This window comes from Nestor notabilis, unplaced genomic scaffold, assembly GCF_000696875.1.
Source record: "Nestor notabilis isolate BGI_N333 unplaced genomic scaffold, ASM69687v1 scaffold1650, whole genome shotgun sequence".
Lineage (NCBI taxonomy): Eukaryota > Metazoa > Chordata > Aves > Psittaciformes > Psittacidae > Nestor > Nestor notabilis.
Window position 1 is genome coordinate 3,528 of NW_009912258.1, and position 22,102 is coordinate 25,629.

A 22,102-nucleotide genomic window follows, 5' to 3' on the forward strand; every position below is an offset into this window, starting at 1 on the left:
TGTAGGCAATTCATGAAATATTTAGAAAACTTGGCAGATTGGAGCGGAAAAAAAGGGGCGGGGGGGTGGCAAGGCAGCAGAAAAGAACTTTGAAATGGCATTTCATAGGAATGACTGAGTAGCTCCCCACCAGAGACCAGAGATCTGCCCTAGGCGTTACCTGCTAAGTGGGAAAGGGACCAGGTATTGCCACAAGGAGAAGAACACTCCCACTGCTCCCTCCTGCGGCTGTGCTGCTACCTTTTTGCCAGTCACTGCCAGGACGTGATCTCTCTGCAGTTCCCATCTGCAGCTCCTACCACATGGATGTGGGGAGAAATCTTCTCTTTATTTCTAGGAGCGAGTAAATAAACTTAAATAAATTAAGGTGTCTATTTTCTGGAAACTAGTCTTCCAGTCTACCATTTTGCTGTATGTAATCTGTAGCTGTTTCTTCTGCTCCTCTCACATGGGAAAACTGTCTCGCTTACATGTATGTCACCTTTCTCTCTTTCCTTGAACACTTCTCCCATATCTTTCTCCTGCCTATTTTGAATGGTGATGCTTTTGGGTTTTTCACCCTGCTTTTTCTTCTAAAGGAAGAATACATTGGTGTAAACCTGAGAATAATTGCATGCTATTCTAGTAATGTCTGTTCTGAAAGAGCCATCACATTTTGACTCAGAAGTTGCTGTATTTAGTAAAGGCTGCATGGATCTTTCCCAATGCTGAGTTGCTTTAGAAAGAGGTTTAATATTTCCCAAGACCCATGGTATAGCAGATAGTGTTTCAAGTGGTTTGTGGCTGTAAACAGCTTGACTTTTTCTCCACGTCTTCTTTTTTTTTTTCCGCTTTTTACCCTTGACTGGACTTTAGGAAAAGAATTATTTTTCATTACGTATTTTCAAAGACAATTTTTAAGCTTTTTTTAAATGAGAGAAGCCAAGTGAATGCATCAGAATTGTTGTTAACATGAAAACCACACCTTTCATTCTTGAACCAAGTATTAAAATGAGTTAGTTTGTATCTTATTCTAGCTGAACTCATTATACTTGCAGCTGCTTGCATTACTGCAGAAGGAAAAGGACTTCAGACCTCTGATATCCCACCTCTGTGCCAATTAAAGCTTTTTTACAGCCGTATCATTATGTGAAACATACAGAGGTTAAAAGCTCTCAATGTTTGCTTTCAAAACACTCTCCATTTGTATCAGAATTCTCCTGCTGCATTCCTAGATTAAGGGTTACCTTGCAGCAATCTTTATTTCTGAAGGCAGTATTTAAGAAAAGGGTTTGAAGTTTTGGACTTTCCCCCAGGTTCATTAAACATCCATATGTCAGGATTGCTCTTTCAGATATTGAAGTTAAGCAGAAGGATATTCAGAAAAAAATGGAGCTGGCCAACTGAAAAATGTAGGCTTTTTAGAACTGTCTTCATTTGAGAAGTTAGGCATGCACTCTGAGCTTTTTGCCCTCTAATCAGCAGGGTAAACACAAGTAACAATGGCCACATACCAGCACCCACCTTGGCAAGCGCCAAGGTTGAGGAAGAATGCAAGGAGAGTTAGGCATTTAAGTTAAAACACGGACGCCTCCCTGTCATTTGTGATACTGCAGGGAATAAAGATTTTTTATTTTTTTTGCCTTGACAGTATTTTGAAGTATCATATGCTTTTCCTTCCCACACTCAGACGTGTTACATCTCCTCCGCTTCTTTCCTCTACTCAACTGTGATTCTGAAAAGTAAAAATAACGGGTTAGATTTGGTCAGGACAGCTGTATTCTATCTGAATTCCTCCTGATCATAGCTGGAATTGTGTTCACCTGTGCTGAGTCTGTTTCTCTCAGAATTGATTACATTATTTTGTTAGGGATACAAATTGCATTAAAAATACTGTATACTGTAAGCAGGATTCATAAATAACTGTTTTAACACAGGTCCTAGTATTTCTCTTGGATCTCTTTCAAGTCCACTGATTTTCCCAAATATCGAGGCAGCAACATACTTTTTTGTAGGTTTTCTAGCATCTTGGATTTGGATACTAATGCACTGAGAATGTTGCTGTAATTCTTCAGTCAGGAAGAGATAGATGTGACAGTTTTTAATGCATGAATTTTGAGGTACACATGATATTCATATTTCTTTCACCTAATTCATAAAACTTAGGACTTCCTAGTAATATGTACTCTGTCCCAAAGAAATTATATTCTCTTCAAGAGATATTTAATTAGTGTGCTCCGTGAGATGGCAGCAAAAGGTTTGATGTCCTCATAGGCAAAAGGAAGTAAATTGTCATTCTCAGCTGCCTCTCTTAGAAAAGAAAGTGCTCTGTGCCACCTCAAATACTATGCAAGGGGCGAGAGGAGGTGTTGTGGCCCTCCTGTTTTTCTGTAGTTCACCATTCTTCATGAGTCCTAATCATGCTCCTGATAACTAGCTCCTTTTGCCACCTTGACTAGATAGTTTCTTTAAATACTCATAACTTGACAAACATGTTGTGCAACAAAAATAAGCAAAACCAAACAAAAATCAAACAAAAAATTAAAAAAACCCCACTCAAACCACGAAACAAAACACCAGGCATCTGAAGCTTTTCCATTCTTTTAGTGATTCTGAGGGCTGTCGTGGTTGTTTATGCCTTTTTTATCTTTGTGGATTTTAATGCCTTCTCCCATGGTACTAAGTGGATCTATTAATTCCCCATCACTTTCCCTCTGAGGTGGTTAATATGCTTTTCATGCTGTAGTGTATGGTTTGACTTTTCACTACACTGGTTTCTAATAGCTTGCAGTCACTAGCTTTTTTTGTGTCTTGTTGCCTTTTGTTAATAGTAGTAAAAGTAAATTCTTTTTAGTGACTGTGATAGAATTTCAATTAATATCTGTTGAGCAACAGCTACCCTTGAATCTTTTAAAAGATCACTGTGTGGTTTTGCTGACTTACAATGTGATTTATCAGCTAAGATCTAGAGTAAATTTCTTCTGTATTGCATGACTACTTAGGAAGAACTGCCAGAATAGACAAACTTGAATTTACTGGCCTCTGGCTACAGCTAGTGTTGGCAACAAAACATACAGCACATATGGGAACACCTGTAAGATGTTAATTATACCACCCAATGGGCTTCTGTGCAAGGTCAGCCAATCCAGAAAAATCACTGGCTCTTTACCTCCTTGAGACACCCTCTCTGAATGTAATTTAAAGCTGACCCCTTTGCCTTGTCAGTCCTTTTTGAAATGGGATCCCCACATTACCTCTCTTCCAATGTCACGTGTGTTTCTTGAATCTTTGTTATTACTATTTTGGGAAAATCATTGAGGATGAAGGGCTAAGAAAAATCCAGGGGAAGGGATGGGTGTTTTGTTTTGTATAATAATAGGAAAACAGGACAACAGCGTCAAGCTGTTCTGTAGCACTCAAGCGGCATATGTTATCCATGGATCCTACATTTTAGAGTAAAGAATACAAAGCATGGAGCAGGGGAATTACATGCCCACGGTCATATAGCAGCTCAGTGGCAGAGGCTGATTTCTGGTCTCCTGGCCCAGGCTGGCTTCGCAGATACACTTAGCTTTAACTAGCAGGGGTGGAATTTTATTGTCAGAGAGTTGAGTAATTGTGTGTGACATGGATATGATTTTCTGATGAAACCACGAAAAATTGAATATTTGCAAAATTATTTTTTAAAGCTGTCATTATTCTTTATTTAGCCATATGCATGAGTATTTCTCAGTAACTGCTCAAACAAGCGCAAATAATTAAACAAGACAATAAAACCATAAACCCCCCAGATAATACATATAAGCTTTCAGTGATGCTTTCAGCCTACTGGAACAGTCCTTTGAAAGCATTTCACAGCTTATTCTCCATCATGGCTGAGTATTCAGTAGCTCACAACAGTCAGAGGCCTCCGCAAAGCTCCGCCTGGGTGAAAACTGGGCTGCAGAAGCACCATGATGGGCTCTGGTGGCATGTAGATGGGCAGTTATCCTATACCATACTTCTGGGGGCACCAACTGATACTGCTGTAAACTCCTCACAGAGATCTGAGGATGTTTTTCTCCAAAGATCATCTCAGAGAAGGGATGTGGCACTTATAGTTAAGCTAATGGAGAATAAACCCAGATGTTTTTAAACCTATTAAAATGTATGAATAATGTGATACATCCAAATAAGTTCAGTTGCATTGTTCCAATTCTCTGTATATTCACACCCTCAATTTAAATTGTGATTCATATTTTCATTGTAATGAATGTTTTGGCTGTTATGGTAATTGGTAAGTGGTGCGTTTGAAAATGGCATAAAAGAAATGTTTTGTTAGGGGAAAAAATATCCTTTGCAGGCTGTGCCTGGGTGGTGCTGGGTGTTGGACCTTTGGTATAGATTGCTAGTCAGCATCAGAGCAGCTTCTGGGGGTCTTCGTTTTCCTCAGCTGGGATGGGGAAAGACCCTGTATAACATTGCTCCTGCCTACACCCATCTTACCCATTATAAGCCATTCAGACCTTCAATTTAGTATCATGAACAAACACAAAAAAGGACGGAAGTAACTTTCTGGCACTAACAGCCTATTCTTTACATAGCTCAAATTGATTTATTCAGGTCAGAAATCAAAGACAGTTTCATTTCTTCAACTGGCAGGAAAACTATTAAGCTTTAAAACCTTCAAAGACATGAGTACCTTAAAAATCATACTTGTGTCTGAATTTTCTGTATTTTGTCTACGACATTTACAAGTGACTACTAAAGAAGTATGAGTGGAATATGTTCCTTATTATTTTAGTTGTGTTTATTTCATGCATGCAGCAACATTTTGCATATTGTCACTCTCATAGCTTTGCCTTCAGAAGCACATAAGCAGTCCTGTTTATGTGGGTATTTCACACAACAGAAAGAGGGATAGGAGCATTAGAGAAACATTTGTTATTTTAGCTATAGAAATCAGTCATAAGAAACCTGAATAGATGGAATAAAAATTGCATGTAACCTATTTTTCTAAGACAGTAATCTTGTATGACTTTCCTTTTTGATTTGCTGAAGTCTGAGGAAATGTAGGTAAGAGTAAGTGAGAAACAGAAAATAATTTATTATTTTTAAGGAGTTACTGATCTTTTGTTAGGCAACAAAATAATTGTGAAAAAGAGCTGTACTTTGAAAGAAATCCTACTATCTTCTGCACAAATGTTTATGCTGTTGTATCATAACATGGTATTTTTTTACCAATGTGATTTTTTTTTTATCTTATTATTAGAATTTGTGTTTTCTTTCTAAAATACTTTATTATGTAATAGCCTCCACAAGACCAATTTACTGTAAAGATAACATGGATATCTAGGTGTCTAGTACTAAAATTACAAACTTAATACAGAAAGAATGGATTAAAGAAAAATAGACTAATTAGTTTTAGTGCAGGTCGTTGTAATGCAACATAAAAAATTAAATACCTGAGTGGAAATGCGGGTAACCTCTCATATCTCTGAGATATTTCCCAGTAACCAAAGCTAAGATTGATTATTCATCTATGCCAAAATGTAGGGGGTTTTATGCTTTGATTTTCTGAATCCATTCAGGATCAGAGACAATTTTTGCTGAATTTCCAGTTGACTTATAAAGCAAGAAAATCTGTTCTTGCACATGTCCGGTGTCAGCTTTACAGACCTTCTTGTCTCACTATGTGCCCAGAGACTGCCCTACACCTACAACTGTCACAAGAAAAATTATGTTTACACTGTTCTTACTAGCATAGATACTCAGAGGTCAAAAGTTTTCAGACTTGTTCAGAAGGTATATCTGGCTCTATGGATAGGATTCAGATATTTTTATTACTTGTCTGAGGATACAAATGCTGTTTCAGTTTGATTTTTGTAGTTATGCATGCTGATGAAATCACCAAATGATTGAAGAAGGTGCTGACTGTCCTCTGAGATGTGTTTTGTGATCTCAGTTTCTGCATGGACAGTCACAAAAACAGGCTTTTAGTCAAAGGGATCAGTGTTCCCTACCATTGTGGGTAGAACAATCAGTAATTTTGCTACTAATGCATTTATCAGCATTTTGATGTGGAGAAAGTAATGGAGATAATCAGTACTGGCGCTTTCTGCTACATAAACAATAGTGAATGAATGTATTACTTGCAATGCCTAATTTTAATTTAAAAATGCATTAGAGCACTTCTCACCCTGCTCCGATGTGAATTCTGATTGAATAGCATCAATAATATACTTTGCCTTTTGTGTATTAATTAATTTTATTCTCTATGCTACAGTATTCAAAAACAGATAGGCATCCTGGGCCTATTCTTCACAAAGTTATGGAGTCTAGTTTTTCAGGCCCTCAGTCTTTCCCAGAGGCCTTGTCTCCTGACAGAGGAACCCAGCCCATCAAGCAACATAGGTAAGCAAATGTCTGTCTGATGGGAGATTTGGCAGGCTACCGAGGGATGTCATTGAACTGATGATATGTGTGTGCTGTGAATAGCAGAGATGCTGAATGGTGTGGTACCAACAGAGCCTCAGCTGACTCATTAAGCAGATGTCCAAGCATTTTCTTAGCTGCAGACATAAAAGGCAATAACAGTGCTCAACAACTTTATCTGTGATTTGTAAAAGTCCTAGAGGAAGCATTTAAAGACACCATCCAAGCTGTAGACAGAGAACAGTGAATGAAACAATTGTAGTTTGAGAAACCGTAAAAAACAAAACTTTCTTTATCAATGTTCATGAAGTTACTGAGTTATTTTCTGCAAACTTACAGCTTTTCTCACTGTTTCTTTAAACAAATAAAACTTGAAATGAATACTTACTTATTTATAAACACATCGTGGACCTTGAAAACCGATCTTCCAAAAAGTTTGGATGATTGTTTCCAAGAAGAAATAAAGAGGAACATCACCCATCACTGAATGGCATTTGGATTAGAATTCTGCTAGTAGCCTTTTTGGATGAAAAAGAATGCAGGTGCTTCATTATGAGACTAGAAACCAAACTCGTGTCTGGTATAAGCAATAATGTTTTGGAATGGCACTGGTAATAATGTTTGGTCTTTGCATACAGAGAGAAAAAAGACTGAGAAAAATCAGAACATTTTAGCTATGTAGTCTGGAGGGGAAGACATTTATTAAAGGATAATTTTTAAAATTACTAAAACAAAAGCCTGAGATTGCATGAAGTTACGATTTAGCTTCTGTAGTATTTCATTCATCTTCATGGCAGTCCCCCAATTAGCTACATGTTCCTTTTCTTTTGAATAAATTATTTGCTTAACCTACCAAAGTGCAGCATATGAGCCAGGAAGGGATATTTGGGTTCTATCTACTTTTACGTTCCTTAAGCCTTTAGTTTGGCATGAAAAAATAATGCCAAATGTTATGTCAGATCCGTTTCTTAGGGCTTATTCTCTATGACACAGAGATTTTCAAAATGTGCATAGTAATTTTACTGAACATAGATGAACGGTGGAACTGCTGCCTAGAATTCTGTCCATGGAAGTTTTGGGGGAAATTTTATCTCCGTTTAATCAAAAGGTGAAGGTCAGAAAAATGAGTAACATTCCCTTACCTTTAATAACATGATTGCAATGTCTAAGTTTGAAATGTTTTAGGTGCTGTACCATGACATTACTTAAGCTTAAAAATGTGGAAATAAAGACTGAAAATATTTCTTCTCTTTGGGAACATCAGATCACTTAAAATGAAAGCTATAATAACAATAAAAGAGGAATGACTATCCAGACTCCCTGTTTTCCATAGTGAAATTAAAGAATAAGCCACACAGGGAACTACTGCGGAATCCCAGATTGCTCGTTTTAACACATCTTAAAAAAAAAAAAAAAAATCAAAACAAACAACAAGCAAATAAACTACAAAAAAAAAAAAAAAAAAGCACACACAAAAAACCCCAACAACTCAACAGTCATCTTACTTGCAGGTCTCAAGCACCAGACTATCTTACGAGTCTTTGCCTCAGAACTGTTTTAAGTTGTGGAATGACTAGCTTAATTTATAAAGAATTATTTTGTAATTTTATAACTTAGGATTTATTATACAAGGCCCTTGCTTTACAGTACATGCAACAGACTTGAATATCGAACACTTATAAAGCTATCTTTAATCTATGTGCCATGTGATGGCTTCCTAATTCAGCTACTAAATAGTTTTCAACATAACCAAATGAGGAAACTTATTTTTTTACTGGGATACATTTTGTCCCATTCCAAATCTGATGTGAGCATGGAAAATTACAGCAGCTCTGCAGGTTCTCAGTTTTACACTGTTAAACTAAATTACTGGTTTATTTCTGATTTTTATGGTAATACTTTCTTTCATTGTCAGATCTGTTTTCTCTGCTAGTGTTTTCAAGGGCACTAATGATGGGTGATCATTTCTTAAAATCAGGGCCTGTATGTTTCGGTTCTTAAAACCAACACAATTTTGGCCTGGCAGTAAGACTATCTAGATCGGGAATCATTTAGGATTGCTGAAATTTGACTGACAAGTATCACCTAGTTATTTCACTCAAATTACTAGATAATGGCAGATTTCTGTCTCTGTCAACCTCAGCTGCATGCGAAGAATTACTGCAGAGATTGAATTGAGAATTTAAATCTCCAGTGAACATTACTTCTAAAATATTTCACTTGCATTATATACTGTTATTACAGTAGAATTTTACATCATCTGCTTGCATAAGTAAAACAACTCTTAGTACTGTCAAAACTGGAAAGTAACAAATGTGTTTAACCAGTAAACTTCTTGTAAACTACACAATGTCTCAAAAATTCATCTCAGATTATCTGTTGATTTTAATAAGAAGAAAATCTGTACTGTCTTAATTTCTTACAGATAGAAACAAATTAGAGTTTTGATAATTATGGGACTGAGTTGTGATCCCTTTGAATAGCAGTTTTCTTGGCAATTAGTCATCCTGATTTTCGTTCATTGATTCAGTCATAATTGATTTTATAGGGATTAATTTCAGTGAATACCATGATGAAAGCCAGTTGCAGAGGCTTTCAGCCCAGAGCAGTTTTATTGTCTTACAAAAATGACAAGATAGGATAAACTTACTCTAAAATTTAAAATTATGTTTGAATTATTAATGAACTGTTAGTAGCATGAAAACCATGGTAAAATTCTTCTTATTATTATTATTATCATTATTATTATTTTTATCATTATTATTATTATTTAGTAAGTATTTTACTTTTTAGGTTCCCAATATAATTGATTCGGTTTAAACTAAAAGAGTAAATTTAAGTTATTCTGTAAATAAGACTATTAAATTTCAAGGAAGTACTGATAAACTAAAGCAACTAAGAATGTAAAGGCAGAGGAAGCCTGAAAGGGAGAAAGCATAAGGAATCTGCATTTTCCCAAGGAAGGAGCATAGTTTTCTGTAGAAATTTAATAAAAAGAATGCCTAAAAGTAATGAAAAAAAAAACAAACTATATCACAGAGGGAAAGAAGGCATGCTTGAAGTGAACATTTCCAGAAGTCGTTGAGAGTTAAGAATTACTGGTAATACTGAAAACAATCAATTGTTCTTGCTGTATAAAGGAGTACTGTACAGGAGAAGCAATGCTGATGGTGGGACAGAGGTAATATATGAAGCAGTGAGGACAATCCTGAAAGAATATATTTCATTTTTCAGCTAGGGTGATTATTTGAGGATGAAGGTAGAATGGGAATAAAATCAAATGTATGAAAATAGACATTACTATAGTCAAAGTGGAAGTAAAACGCAGAAATCAAAGCTCTCAAGTCAAGATGATGTAGTAAATCTTGATCAAAGAAGTCTGGAAAGAGAACTGGATCATGCAATTTCAAGTCTGGTAGCAAAATCTGTCAAAATAGGAGCAGTGCTCTGTGAAGATGGAATAGAAAATGTCAAATATTTAGGAAAAGAAAAAATCATCGAAGGAACTGAAGACATATTAAATTGAATTAGACTAGTCAAGGATTTTGGACAAATCCTTGGCGGGGGGGGGAAGCAGATTCTTTGGGTAGATACAAAAAAGGCTAAAAATTGTCATGAAGTTTATCAGCAGCAGTTTTTGCAACACTACACTGAGAACATTTTTTTATATTTGGTATAGGTGAGATCTTTACACAGCCTCAGTTCATTTGTTGTCACAAATGTCTAATGCCTTTAGAGAGGGATAAAGTAGGGAGAAGGTAAGTGCTGGCCTGAAGACATTTACCTAGCACTAATGGAACTCTGAAATAATTAGTCAACACTGGGGACAAATTTTGTTTAATGCTTTTGTGCACAACTTTGGTGCAAAAATTAGTTTAAAAGATAAGAGTCAGTACGGGTAAGGATCTAGATATAAAGAATGAATTGAGTAATTGAGTAACTTTGAAGAGTGGCATGACAGAGGTGGATTCCAGCTCAGCAGTACTAAATATAAGGTCAGGCATTTTGGAACTGATAATAAAATTTAAGAAACGAATGAGGAAGAAGAAGTTTCAGTATATACTACTTGGTCAAAAAAATAATCAAAGTGATGCAGCTGAGCAAAAGATAAATGGGATGAGAGGAATTATTAATCAAGACATTTGCATCAATGAAAGTCAGAAACATTAAAACCACTTCATAAGACAGGGTTGTCACTTCATTTGAATATAGCATGAGAATACAGCACTATTATCTCACTTGGTTAAAATGGCTTCCTGATTACTATGAAGTTAAATTGCATTCATGAGCTAATATGAGGAATGAATAATCTGTGTTCCATAAGAAAGTGTTAGAGAATGTCTCATTCCAGTCTTTAGAAGACTGAAAAGAGTATATAACTGCTGCTTATAGATACATCAGAGGAAGCATAACAAGAAGTAGAAGACTTGTTTAAAATGAAGACCTATTTAAAGTGGTGGCATATATGTCAAATAGATGTATAGTCATGATAAATCATTTTAAACTGAATGGAAGCCTCAAAGTTTTCAATATAGAACAACTTTCTGGAGTAGTAGCCTGGATATCATTGTAATTTTGGGATGAAGGTTGATCAATAAATTACAGGGAGTATATGATGAAGTTATGGCAGATGATTAAACTCAGTGCTGCTGAGGTACCTTTGAATGCTGTCCTCCCTTTTCCTATTGTATGTATCTATCTGGTGGAACTGGGATGGTGACCAGATGATACAGAAAGTGTTGAAAGATTTATGTAGAGTTGCGAAGTCCCCAGTCAGCCCTGACACATGCTATTCCTGAATACCAGAATATATAATGGAGCAACAGTGCTCCCATTTCAGAAATCAAGTGTTTATTTGTAGGTATAGCCTGGCTGCTAGAAAGCTTCTATGTATGTGAAGGGAGAAGAGAGTTTTGCAAACAACAGGCTACAGTCCCACTCCATCACCTGGGCTGAGAACCTGACCAGCTGTAACGGTTCATGAACACAAGCTTGGAAGCACAGGTTATTGTGCCATTGTAGATGAGACATTTTCCTAGACAGTAATCGTGTCCTGAGAGAGTACATGATTACTTTACAACGACATGGGAAAGAGACTATGGAGAAAAAAGGGATAAAACTATGAAATACAGTTTTCATATGCCACAACTTTGTCACAATAATCTCCTTATAATCTTAGTATTCTTTTAATCACATACAATTTTGCTGAAGTCCTAAACATTATGTTACTTTTCTCTCTTTGCGTAGCCATCTTTAACAGGCTTTAACAGAGATGCACTCACTGTGTGTCATCTCGTTCCTGTAAGACATCTGACAAAAGGACTTTGTGATACAGCATTATTATTGCTGCATTGTATTTATTGAGTGATGCTTATGTTCTCAGGTATAACAGAGCCTTTTTATTAAAACTGAAAATTGCTTGAAAGTCTGAATAGTTGATCTGTACAAATGTTAGCAGTAGATTATCTAACTTAGCCTAAAAACATGGCTCCTAGGGAGCATCAGAAGACACTGTCTATCTGGCAGTCAGCTCTGTCTTTGGGTTATGTATTTACTATTTCTGTCTTGCAAGGACAAAACCTTTGTCTTCAACACTATTTGCACCTTGTGATCAGGAGGTAATAGAGTATGTAACATAATATGCCTCTGTATAGTTTTTGCAAATAGAGATTCAGAGTATTTACAATCAATTCATAACTTTCCTGCCTTCAGCTTTGCATCTTTCTTTTCATGAATGACAATAATGAAAGAAGGGGAAAGAAAAAGTAAAATAGATATGTAGACAAGCATGGTTATAAGCACTATTTCTGTATCTCTGTTGTGCTTATTAAACAAGAAGGAAAGGATTCAGATCCCATCCAGTTTTAACATCTTGTCATCCTCTTGCTTACGCTTTTCATGTTCTGTTGACAAAATTATTTCTGAATGTGTTCGTAATGTGGTGTATAATCAATTTGGTTTAATAATTGACTAAAAAGTAGTATGGGAGGATTCCAAGTTACTGTAAAATTGACTGCAAGTCTTCTCTTCATGAACATCGTTATCTGCATTTGGGATTTGTGTATATGCCTTGAGAAGAGACTACTGAACCTGCTGAGACAGATTTTGTTTTTACTTGGTTGCTCAACCTGAAGAAAATTTTCACACAAAACAATTTGCAACAATGAATCCCAAGTTCTTAATTCACTTCAGAGATGGTTGAACTACTTTTTTCAAACCATTAATTCATCAGAACTATATTTCTCACTAGTTTATGCATTACTTGTGAACCAGTTCAAGCATATTCTGATTTTTTGTTATTCTAGAGTAATTGATTAAGAGATTTTAAAGACATATCTGCTACAGCTTTACTTATTGGTCTGTTTTGTTGAACAGCTCGGTTATGTGGGCTGGGTATTCTTACCTAGTTAGGCTGGAGTACAGGGAGGAAGAAACCATAATGGTGGCTAAAGGAGGATAAATTCCCTGAAGAAGTCTGAAAGGCATTGTTTGCCTCAGAGAGAGGAACACTTCACGTGAGCAGTAGAGCAGAAGTCTGAGAGGGACTGTATTAACTGTCATGGAGGAGGAGTATGCTGATGTTCATGGAAGTTTTGTGAAAAAGGGAAAGCTTCATTATGCTGGAGTTACTTTTTCATAGAACATTAAAAAAAAAAAAGTTACTATCTTGTCTTTGGTGCTTCAAGCTATGAGTGTTAGCTTGCAGCTGCACTCTTGTGTAAATATTTCCTGGTCCTTAGTGAGTTTGTGTGCCCATGACCACAAATTATTTTTGTTCATTTTTACACTCCATTTTTTCTGTCAGAAATGTTGAAAGCATAAGAGCCTCACATTAGGAAAAAATCGATTGCTTAAGCTCTGCTGGTGCAGGACCTGCTGCGATTGCAGGGAGATACTGGCATGTGCCAGGTCCCTTCCGCCTAACCAACCTTTTAGTAGCCTGTAGCATCTAGTGTTTTGTGTAGCAAGGAGTTTCAGTGCAAGCTGAAGGAAGTACAGATAAGTCATTTATCTGCATCTTCACTGCAGGTTATATCAGTTACCTCATGTCTACCTTTCTGTGTTGAAATAATAAATGCTGTAACAAGAGCTTTTGTGAATTTGCATGTGCATGTTATTACATTGGAGACCATGTGCATCCAGCAAGTAAGATGTGCAAGGGCATAAAACCAACCACAATTAAACAGTGCCTTTCTAGTTTAAAATATTTGTAATCAGTCTAAAGTTTCTTAAGTTAATCTATTTGCTGACTTTTGTAGTTCCTTGATGAATATACTGCAATCAAAAAAAACCCTGAAATTCATTATCCAACAAAAATTACTCATTCAGCTACATCTTGTAATAATCTCAGGCTCTCCTGAGCAGAAATTGTCAATTCTTTTGTGACGTGGTAGTGTTATTTTACAGAAAGTAAACTGTAACTCACAACTTGAACTTAGCCTTTAGAACTGAAAGGACAGTACTTAAGTTTTTTTAAGAAGTTTTTTCACAGCATCCTTAATAGCTAAGGAAAAATCTATTTAAGGTAGCATCAAAAATTCTTGGGGAGTATTATTGCTATGGGTTGTTGATCTTTTCAATTAAAAAGCACCGGGAAAATAAAAGTGTGTGAGAGAACAGAGTGGAGATTGCAGTGGAAGACTGGTAGCCTGAGTAGTAAGATAGGAATTCATTTCTTATGTTTTGACTTGAGGGGGAAGAGGTCATTTTTAATGGAAATGTAAAGTCCCAGAGAATTTGTCCAGGATACTTGGTCTGAGCAAGAATTGGTTTGGGAGTAGATGTGGCCCTAACTGTAAATAAAGTTTCCACTAGGTATAAAATGCAGATTGCTTTTAAGTCAAGTTATAATAGGAAAAGAGAAGCAAATTTATGAAAAGTCTTTTGCATAGCTGAACTTTATCAGAAGGTGAAATTATTCACATAATCAAAAATGGACTCTTAAATTAATCTACAAAACCTATATTAAAATATCATTAAAGATGTAACAGAACATAAGGTGATACATGTGCATTTCTGAGATCCAGAAGATGTTAAGAGAAATAGGAGTAACTGGAAAATGAATAGCCAGTCACACCATGCAGGACTGTGACCTGTTAACAGTAGGAATACTTTATGTCTTGCCTTAATTCTGTGTTCCCTTGTTTTTGCATCAGCAACAGCTAAATTTGTGGTTAATATATCAAAACTATGGATTCTAGATAACTTTTAATACCTGCATGTAATGGAAAAAATCCATTCTTCTTCCAAAACTCAACAATAATGTTTACAAAAGAAATTTTCTAAAATAAGAAAAAAACAATTACTTGTTTTTATCTTATTCAAGTTTGTATTATATCTCAGAAACAGCACAGTATTTATCAGTGTATCCAAAGAAGAAAACATTTTGTATATAAAGCACAAATAAAACAATATAGAAATCTTGTTCAACGTGGAGAAAACTTGTCAGATACGGTTTCTTTGAGCTGCAGTTCATAAGCTTCACTTAGATTCTTCACTTACATTTTTTTCACAATTTAATGATGTTGTATCTGGAAGCAGCACCTTGTAGGCTGATAGATGATATAATGGGTTCTCAATTTAGGATCTGATTTTGAGCTCAGCTATAGGTATGATGGAGCTGTAGTGTTTATACTGTTTGAGTCAACTCTGTATAGCAGGATTATGGTACGCATCATGAAGAAAAAGAAGCATCCTTCATGAAATATGAGAAAACATTTCATATAGCAGTCAATTATTTTCATTCCTATAAGAGAGGTGATGTATTAAATATGGCATAAACAGCAGCTAACTATGGATTATAGTATTACATTTCCATAGAGAATTTCAACTGACATCATAGACTGGCACAGCAAAGTTACAGAAACAGTAGTCCATGCATTATTAATCCTGAATCTTTACTTTGCAGAAGTTTACATTTTTTCTGTGATAATTTCTCCTGTACTCTTGGTGTTGTTCCTAGAAGTCTCTCTTCATGCTGCAGCCCAGGACAAAAAAGTGGGATGCTACATAGAAATGCCTTTCGCAGGACTCCTCCCTTACCTCGGGGTAGGTTCAATGGAATTACAGGACCAGCATATCAACAGCTAGAAGAGTCAAGGATCACAGACCAGGACACAATACCTTGTCACGGGTAAGTAATAATGTAACTGAAGTGAGCCAGTGTGTGAGTATCTGCTGTTATGTGGTTAATATGCTTTGCCATTACAGTCCTTCCAACTTTGTTGTAATGTAGTGTGGATCCAGGGTTTATAGTATTGAAAGCAGAGGAATGTTTTCAGCATACTGGCTCTTTGAAGGTAATACATTCTCATTTGGCTGGCTGCTCTTTTTAAGCCTTTCAAAGGCTGTAGTCGAAAGTGATTAGAACAAAGTGATTGGCAATGTTACTCTTTATAATGGATGGTTTTTCTAGTGGCGATGTGATGTTCTAGTAGCTTTTGCATAGCATTTTTTTCTTCCATCAGCACTGAGCAAATAAGAGAAAATAATTCAGATTATTTTCTTTTTTTTAATAAGTCAATGTACATTGCAAAGTGTGTTTGCTGTAGAGACTGAATAGCGGTAACTTCAAACAAGTTTGTCTTTGAAACTGCACAAAGAATCCAGTATTTTTCCTTTTTCAGTTCAGCTTATTGGAATATTGAACGTGAGCTCCAGCTGTACGTAAGGTCTGTATTTCAGAAGTGCTCCTGAGCACCTACAGCTAGCTGCCTTTGAAGTCTTTTGCAATTGCGTATCCCTACAGATTTCCGAAGACTTTCTAGAATCACTGCAGACATGTTATATGTAAAACTAGGAGTGATATCTGGAATGGAATAATAGTTTCATTTGGACACATGTGAGTCACAGCTGAGTGCAGTGAAGTGAGCAGTTGTATGTTTTCCATATCAGAACTGGCTTTATGGAGTGCAGAACTAAGCCACCTACATGTTTAATTTTCCTGAGGGAAGAAAGGTCACTATCCACTCTGAGCTCCTGGGAAATGGCAGTCACAAGTGCTGACTGAGAATAAGTGCTTTTACACGTGTGTTGTGGGCACACACGCAGGCATGCACACATTGCATCCATGTCTGCCTCACCATGCTTTCCAACCTGCAATGAGACTGCCCAGTCTGGGGAACAGTGTGAGAGGGGGACTTGGTTCACTAAATGTTTTGTAGCTGATCTACCTAACAAAGTTGGCATCAGTAATTAGGAAAGACAGACCAAGAACAGGGCTTACCTGTGAAGGGAGAAAGCAAAGCCTCAAAAGGTTTGTGTGTCTGGTGACCTCTTTTAAAGGTATAAATTTGTCTCATACTTTTTTTCCTTTTATTCTTTGCTTCTTCTAAGGAAAACTTATTTAGTAATCCTTGCAGTAAATACATTATTGTTCATGTGTATGATGATGTGTGTATAATTCATTATAAAAATTGTGACTCCAAATGCAACCCTTCCTGAAAGGGGCAGGCTAAGAGCCTTCCCTCTTTAATGGCAGCGTCTTGTAACACAGGCTCTGGAGAGTGCTGCGGCCCCTTCCTCGGTTGAGAAGTGAGGTAGCTAGCAGCAAACCTGTCTTGCAGGTAGTTGTATTTTCTCTTCTCTAGGAAATCAGTGTGTGATATTACAAGCATCATCTTGTACTGGCCTATATTTTAAATTTGCAGGTCTGCAAAAGGTTGATATTTGGACCAGACTGTTACCCCTTCTGGCCTCAATCCACTCAAGCACTTCATCCATATTTTGTGTGCTAGGGATGTCTGTAGAATTAGATCTTCCTAATATTGACTATAACAACTGGACCATTCTCTGAAGGAGCAATAACAGGTGGTGTTGTGACAGGGATTCAAAGCAGTCTGTGTATATCACAAATATGATACCAAAAGTCTTCAACTGGTATCCATGGAAATTAATTTTTTAAATGTCAATGTAAGACATGAAAATAAAAACAATTCTTTGATCTTATTTTATTACAGTGTTTTACTGGTGATGTTTTTTATGAAAATTTAGTCTTTTAATAATGTAGCAAAACTTTTTGCAAGTTATTTTGTATTGCAGCAAAGTAATCTCTCAACCAGAATATAAGTACGCATCTTAGTTTTGAACAAATATAAAAAATAATTCGCTAATTCTACTTTATGTGGAATTCTTCTAACTTAGGAAGAGGTTTCCCCAAAATCAGATGGCTTTCCATCTTCTAAGTATCTACTAGTTTTATAGTGTTTGTATTCTCATTAGATTTCCAGCCCAAAAGAAAAGTTCCCTTGTTCCCTGCAGAACTTACACTACTTCCTTTCTTCTCCCTTTTCACCTCCATGTTTTCCTATAGGGATGCATAAACCAAAGTGATTTATGTCCCTAGTTGTTTGACCCTTCTGAAGTTCATCCATCAGCAGTTTAATCAGATTTTGTATATTTACATTTGATAGAAAGGAGGCTAATTTACCTGATTAGTTTTTGTCTAGGCTGTAAAAGGGCTCCTCTTCCCATCCCACGTTGAGAAGAAAGCTTTTGCCACCTTCCAGAAGCACCAGACCTCATGATTTGCAACAGGAGCTAATATTTGCAGAGTTTGAGTCAAAGACTGCTAATATCAGTTATTTAATCACTATGCTACTTGAAGGAGTAGAAAAACCTGCCTGAAATGAGGGGCCTAAAGAAAACAAACTATCTCAATGCCAGTCACATCTCAGTGACCAGTTTGAGTCCCTGAGGGTGTCACGAGTTTGCATGCAGTGGTTTGATCACATGCTTCCAGTGACAGCTCTTCATGTTACACTGTATGAAGTGTTGGAAGTAATGCCTTATAGCCTGTAACTGTGTACATATACAGATATAAATGTGCTTATATATACAAGAGCCAATGTGTCATATCTACAGGTAGAAAATGGGGTGTATATATATATAGGTGTATGTGCTTACAAGGCTGAACCAAAGCCCAGTAATGCTCCTAGAATGACTCCTGTTTGTTTTAACGGGCCTTTTCGTCAGGCTCTTGTACTGGACATCTATAGTTATAGGTCTTATAGCTAAGCTATTGTACTGTGCTAAACAAAAAAACATTTTATATTCTAAGTACCAATCTCTTCTGTCTCTCTTTATATGTGTTTTACAGGGACAGTAAAATTATTACGCTTTTTTCAGTGTCATTCTTTAATTTAGACTCTTGAACGCTGAGTGAGTTGTTGCATATTTATAAATGTTCAAGTTTCTCTTTTTTTTTTCTTGGTTTTAAGGAAAGGGTGGAAAGAAAGCTGCACTTTGAAATACGAGCACATGAATGAATTCGTTCAGACAAAATAATTTTTCACATAAAAAGCCAGATATTCTTGGGAGGAACTATTGTTCTGGGAAAGTTAATTATAGGAAAATGTAATTAAGATTCTGCAATTATAGGTCTAAGTCTCAGTCTACTGAAAACAGCAGCAGTCTTGTGTCACAAGTAGAAATATGGATCAGTTTATAATTGACCAAAAGCAGACTCTTACAAGACGTAAATGTAATATCCCTGCTAGTTTAATACCTTGCCCATTGCACAGTGTATGTGCTTTAATTCAACCTCAGTCCTTCTTTGAAAGCCTTGTAAGCACAGGGCAGAAACATATAATTCTGGCAGAAAATTGGTGAGTCTATCTGTACTTCAAGAAATATCATGGAAGTATGCCAGGCATTGCATTACATATTATTGTTGCTGCCAATTAGTGTTCAAAACACCAAGAACAACTGAATCTCTATTACGGAATTGGCAAATGTTATTGTTTTCTCACCAAACCCATTTTAATTCAGTTTTTTCTTGGTTTTGCTTATGTATCATCCATATAATGCATCCATTGCATGTGGAATTCATGAAAAACATTCCCTTCCTTTGTTTTCAGGGTGCAGCCCAGAATATATTTAGGGCCCGAATTACCAAAAAAGGGAATAATGCAACTGATGCGATCTCTCCAGCTATAGTCGTTTGAATTATATAATAAGCAAAGGAAACAAGAATGGGCACAACCCAAAGGTCTGCATTGTTTTGTTTTCATTTATTTTTTTTTTAATTATCTTCCCTTGGGAATAATATCCCTGATCAGTATTTCATTCATACTGATACTTGAAAACTGTTCTAAAAAGACCCTCCATAAATGGCTACACGTGTGTCTAAGCAGAGTGCAAATGCCGTTAACCAAAGCTGAGTCTTAGCTGGCTCAGATGTAGGACATAAACACAGCTATACAGCATGTACCAGAAGTTCTAGAATGCATCTGAAAAAGCCGCTTGCTATATTATTCCCCTGGGTTTCACTTCCCAAAGCAGTATGTCTTTCCATCAGATAGCAGCAAAGATCACAACACCTCCTCCATATTGCAGCACTCCCAGCTGCGTTTTCTGGTCTTTTGGGGACACCTGGAGAGTTTTCATATAAGGGCTGTACAGAACTGCATGCATGCACATGTACAGGTTAATGTGTCAAACAGTTGTACAAACACAGTGCCACCATATATGAGTTAATTACAAGTCAGTGGCGCTCTGCTGGAAATGAGCCTAAAGATATCTCCTCCTCTCTCCTGTCTGACAGCCTGCCAGGAGGATGAGGCCAAAGGGAAGCCTTTCCACTTAATTAGTGTTGTGAGCTAATATTGGACTATGGCTCTTTCATGCAATTCACGTTCTATTCCTTAGTTCTTTTTCTGCTAATGCCAAAAAGCACCAAGGCATGGATGAGTAGGAGGATATCCCTAGTGAAGTCCCGCAGGCTTAAGCAGCTTTCAGAAAAATACCCTTCAAGTCATAGCTCAAAGCAGCTGCTTCCACACCAGATGTAAATGTTGCTTTCCTCATCTATGGATAAAACCTATTAGACTTCACCATTAGCTTGACTTTAAGTAGTGATATGATCACAAAGCTGATTATAAATAAAATATGTTCCAGTACTGAGGTGATGTCTGTGGTCCTTGGCAATCATGACTAACTCATAGAGCACCATATTTGTAGTCATGCTACTTCTCAGATGGGAAACTTTTTTTTGTCATTGTTTCCTTTGGTTTATATTTAGTACACTTTCCACTTCTGTTTTTTAAGTATATAATGTAAAACTCTTTCTGATCAGAGTAATGGATTTGGCTTTAAAACAAATCAGAAATGTTGATAAAAATTCGCCTAAGTTGCCTCATAATAAATAAAAAATCATGCTATGATAATGTATTAATGGAGGATAAAGATTTTATTTTTATGTTTTTTTGAAGCACAGGATGACAGTGTCAGGAAAACACAGACATTTGCTCAAGCCAAATGTATTAGCTCTATTTCCAAATGAGATCCAAGAAAACAAATCAGGTCAACATTAGGAGTATGGGCTGTTGAAAAAAACGCGTGTTTTTAGAGGTATGCTGCACTTAGGTGCTCTGCTTGTTTGAAGGGGAGCACAGGCAATCATTTCTATATACATAAAGACTACACAGCCGTGTTTTGTTTAAAGTTCTTTTATTCTCGCACCTTTTTAAAGTGTTTTCCTAAAGTAGCCATTTGACATTGAGAGTTCTGAACTCACAAATGAAAGCAAAGAAAGCATCAATCCACTTCCCCAGTTAGGAGCATAGGAATGGAATTTCAAATATAACGTCAAAGACAAATAATAATACAGTACAACTCTTGAAATCTTTTAAAAAGGAATTGTCTTTTTTCTCATATACTGGTGGGCAAAATGAGACTGAGAGGAAAGCAATGGTTTGCCACCAGCAGATCTGAGAATCAAAGCCAGGTCTCCAGAGTCTGTTGTTTTCTCCAGGGCCACACTATTACCAAGTGTTCCTAGAGTGAGGGGAAAATGACATGCATCTTTTCAGCACAGTTTACTGAATGGCAGAGTATTACTGCTGCTTTTTGCATCTGACCACTTGATGTACAACAAAACCTTCTTTTTACTCTTTCCAGGTATTCATCCAGTGGTTTAAAAACTCCTCAGAATACTTCAATAAATATGCAACTGCCTTCAAGAGAGACAACCCCTTATTTTAATAACATGGATCAGAAGGACTTGGTCGGCTATTCGTCTTCAAGGGCCAACTCTGTTCCCATCATCCCATCTGTGGGCTTGGATGAAGCCTGCATGCAAATGCAAAATGTTTCTGAAGTAACAGGCATCAAATGGTGCAAAAACTCCTATTCAGCTGAACTTGTCAATGTGAGTTCCCCAGTCAGTAATTGTCTTATAGCAGAACAACATGAAGTGAAAATATTGCTAGAAACTGTGCAGGAGCAGATTCGGATTCTGACGGACGCGAGGCGGTCGGAGGACTATGAACTGGCGAGAGTAGAAGCAGAGAGCAGCACGAGCGAAAACACGGCCTTTCTGCCCATGAGCCCCGTGGCCAAGTCAGAGCAAGAGGCACAATTTGTCTTAAAAAGCGAAACGCAAAGAGACTCGGTATTGACCAAGTGACTTTGTGTGGGGATTGTGGGAGGGGAAACGAGATCTGTGCATTTGATGCTTTGCTAAACAGGAAGGGAGGAAATTAAGTACAAATTATTTATATGCATTAATTTAAGAGCATCTACTTAGAAGAAACCAAATAGTCAATCGCCCTCATATCATAGTGTTTTTTAACAAAATATTTTTTTAAGGGAAAAGTTCCAGGAGGGATGACGTGTGCGTCAGGTGCTTTCTAGGCAGGATTACACGTGAAGTTTCAGTTACAGAGCATTTTACCATGGTCCTCTTCAGCTCTCCAAAGGCTTAGGCTAT

The 22,102-nt window shown here is 36.8% G+C and overlaps 1 protein-coding gene across 1 annotated transcript in view; it reads left to right on the top strand.

Moving 5' to 3' along the window:
- NRG3 (neuregulin 3) overlaps positions 1-21,799 on the top strand; it is a gene marked incomplete at its 5' end in the record, with an annotated part of 23,596 nt that extends 1,797 nt beyond the window's left edge. Inside the window, 3 exons of the mRNA XM_010018482.1 lie at positions 6,245-6,372; positions 15,356-15,526; positions 21,292-21,799. Of these exons, the coding sequence (XP_010016784.1) occupies positions 6,245-6,372; positions 15,356-15,526; positions 21,292-21,799 (807 nt within the window). The remainder of the gene's footprint in view (positions 1-6,244; positions 6,373-15,355; positions 15,527-21,291) is intronic.
- Positions 21,800-22,102: the final 303 nt, after the last annotated feature.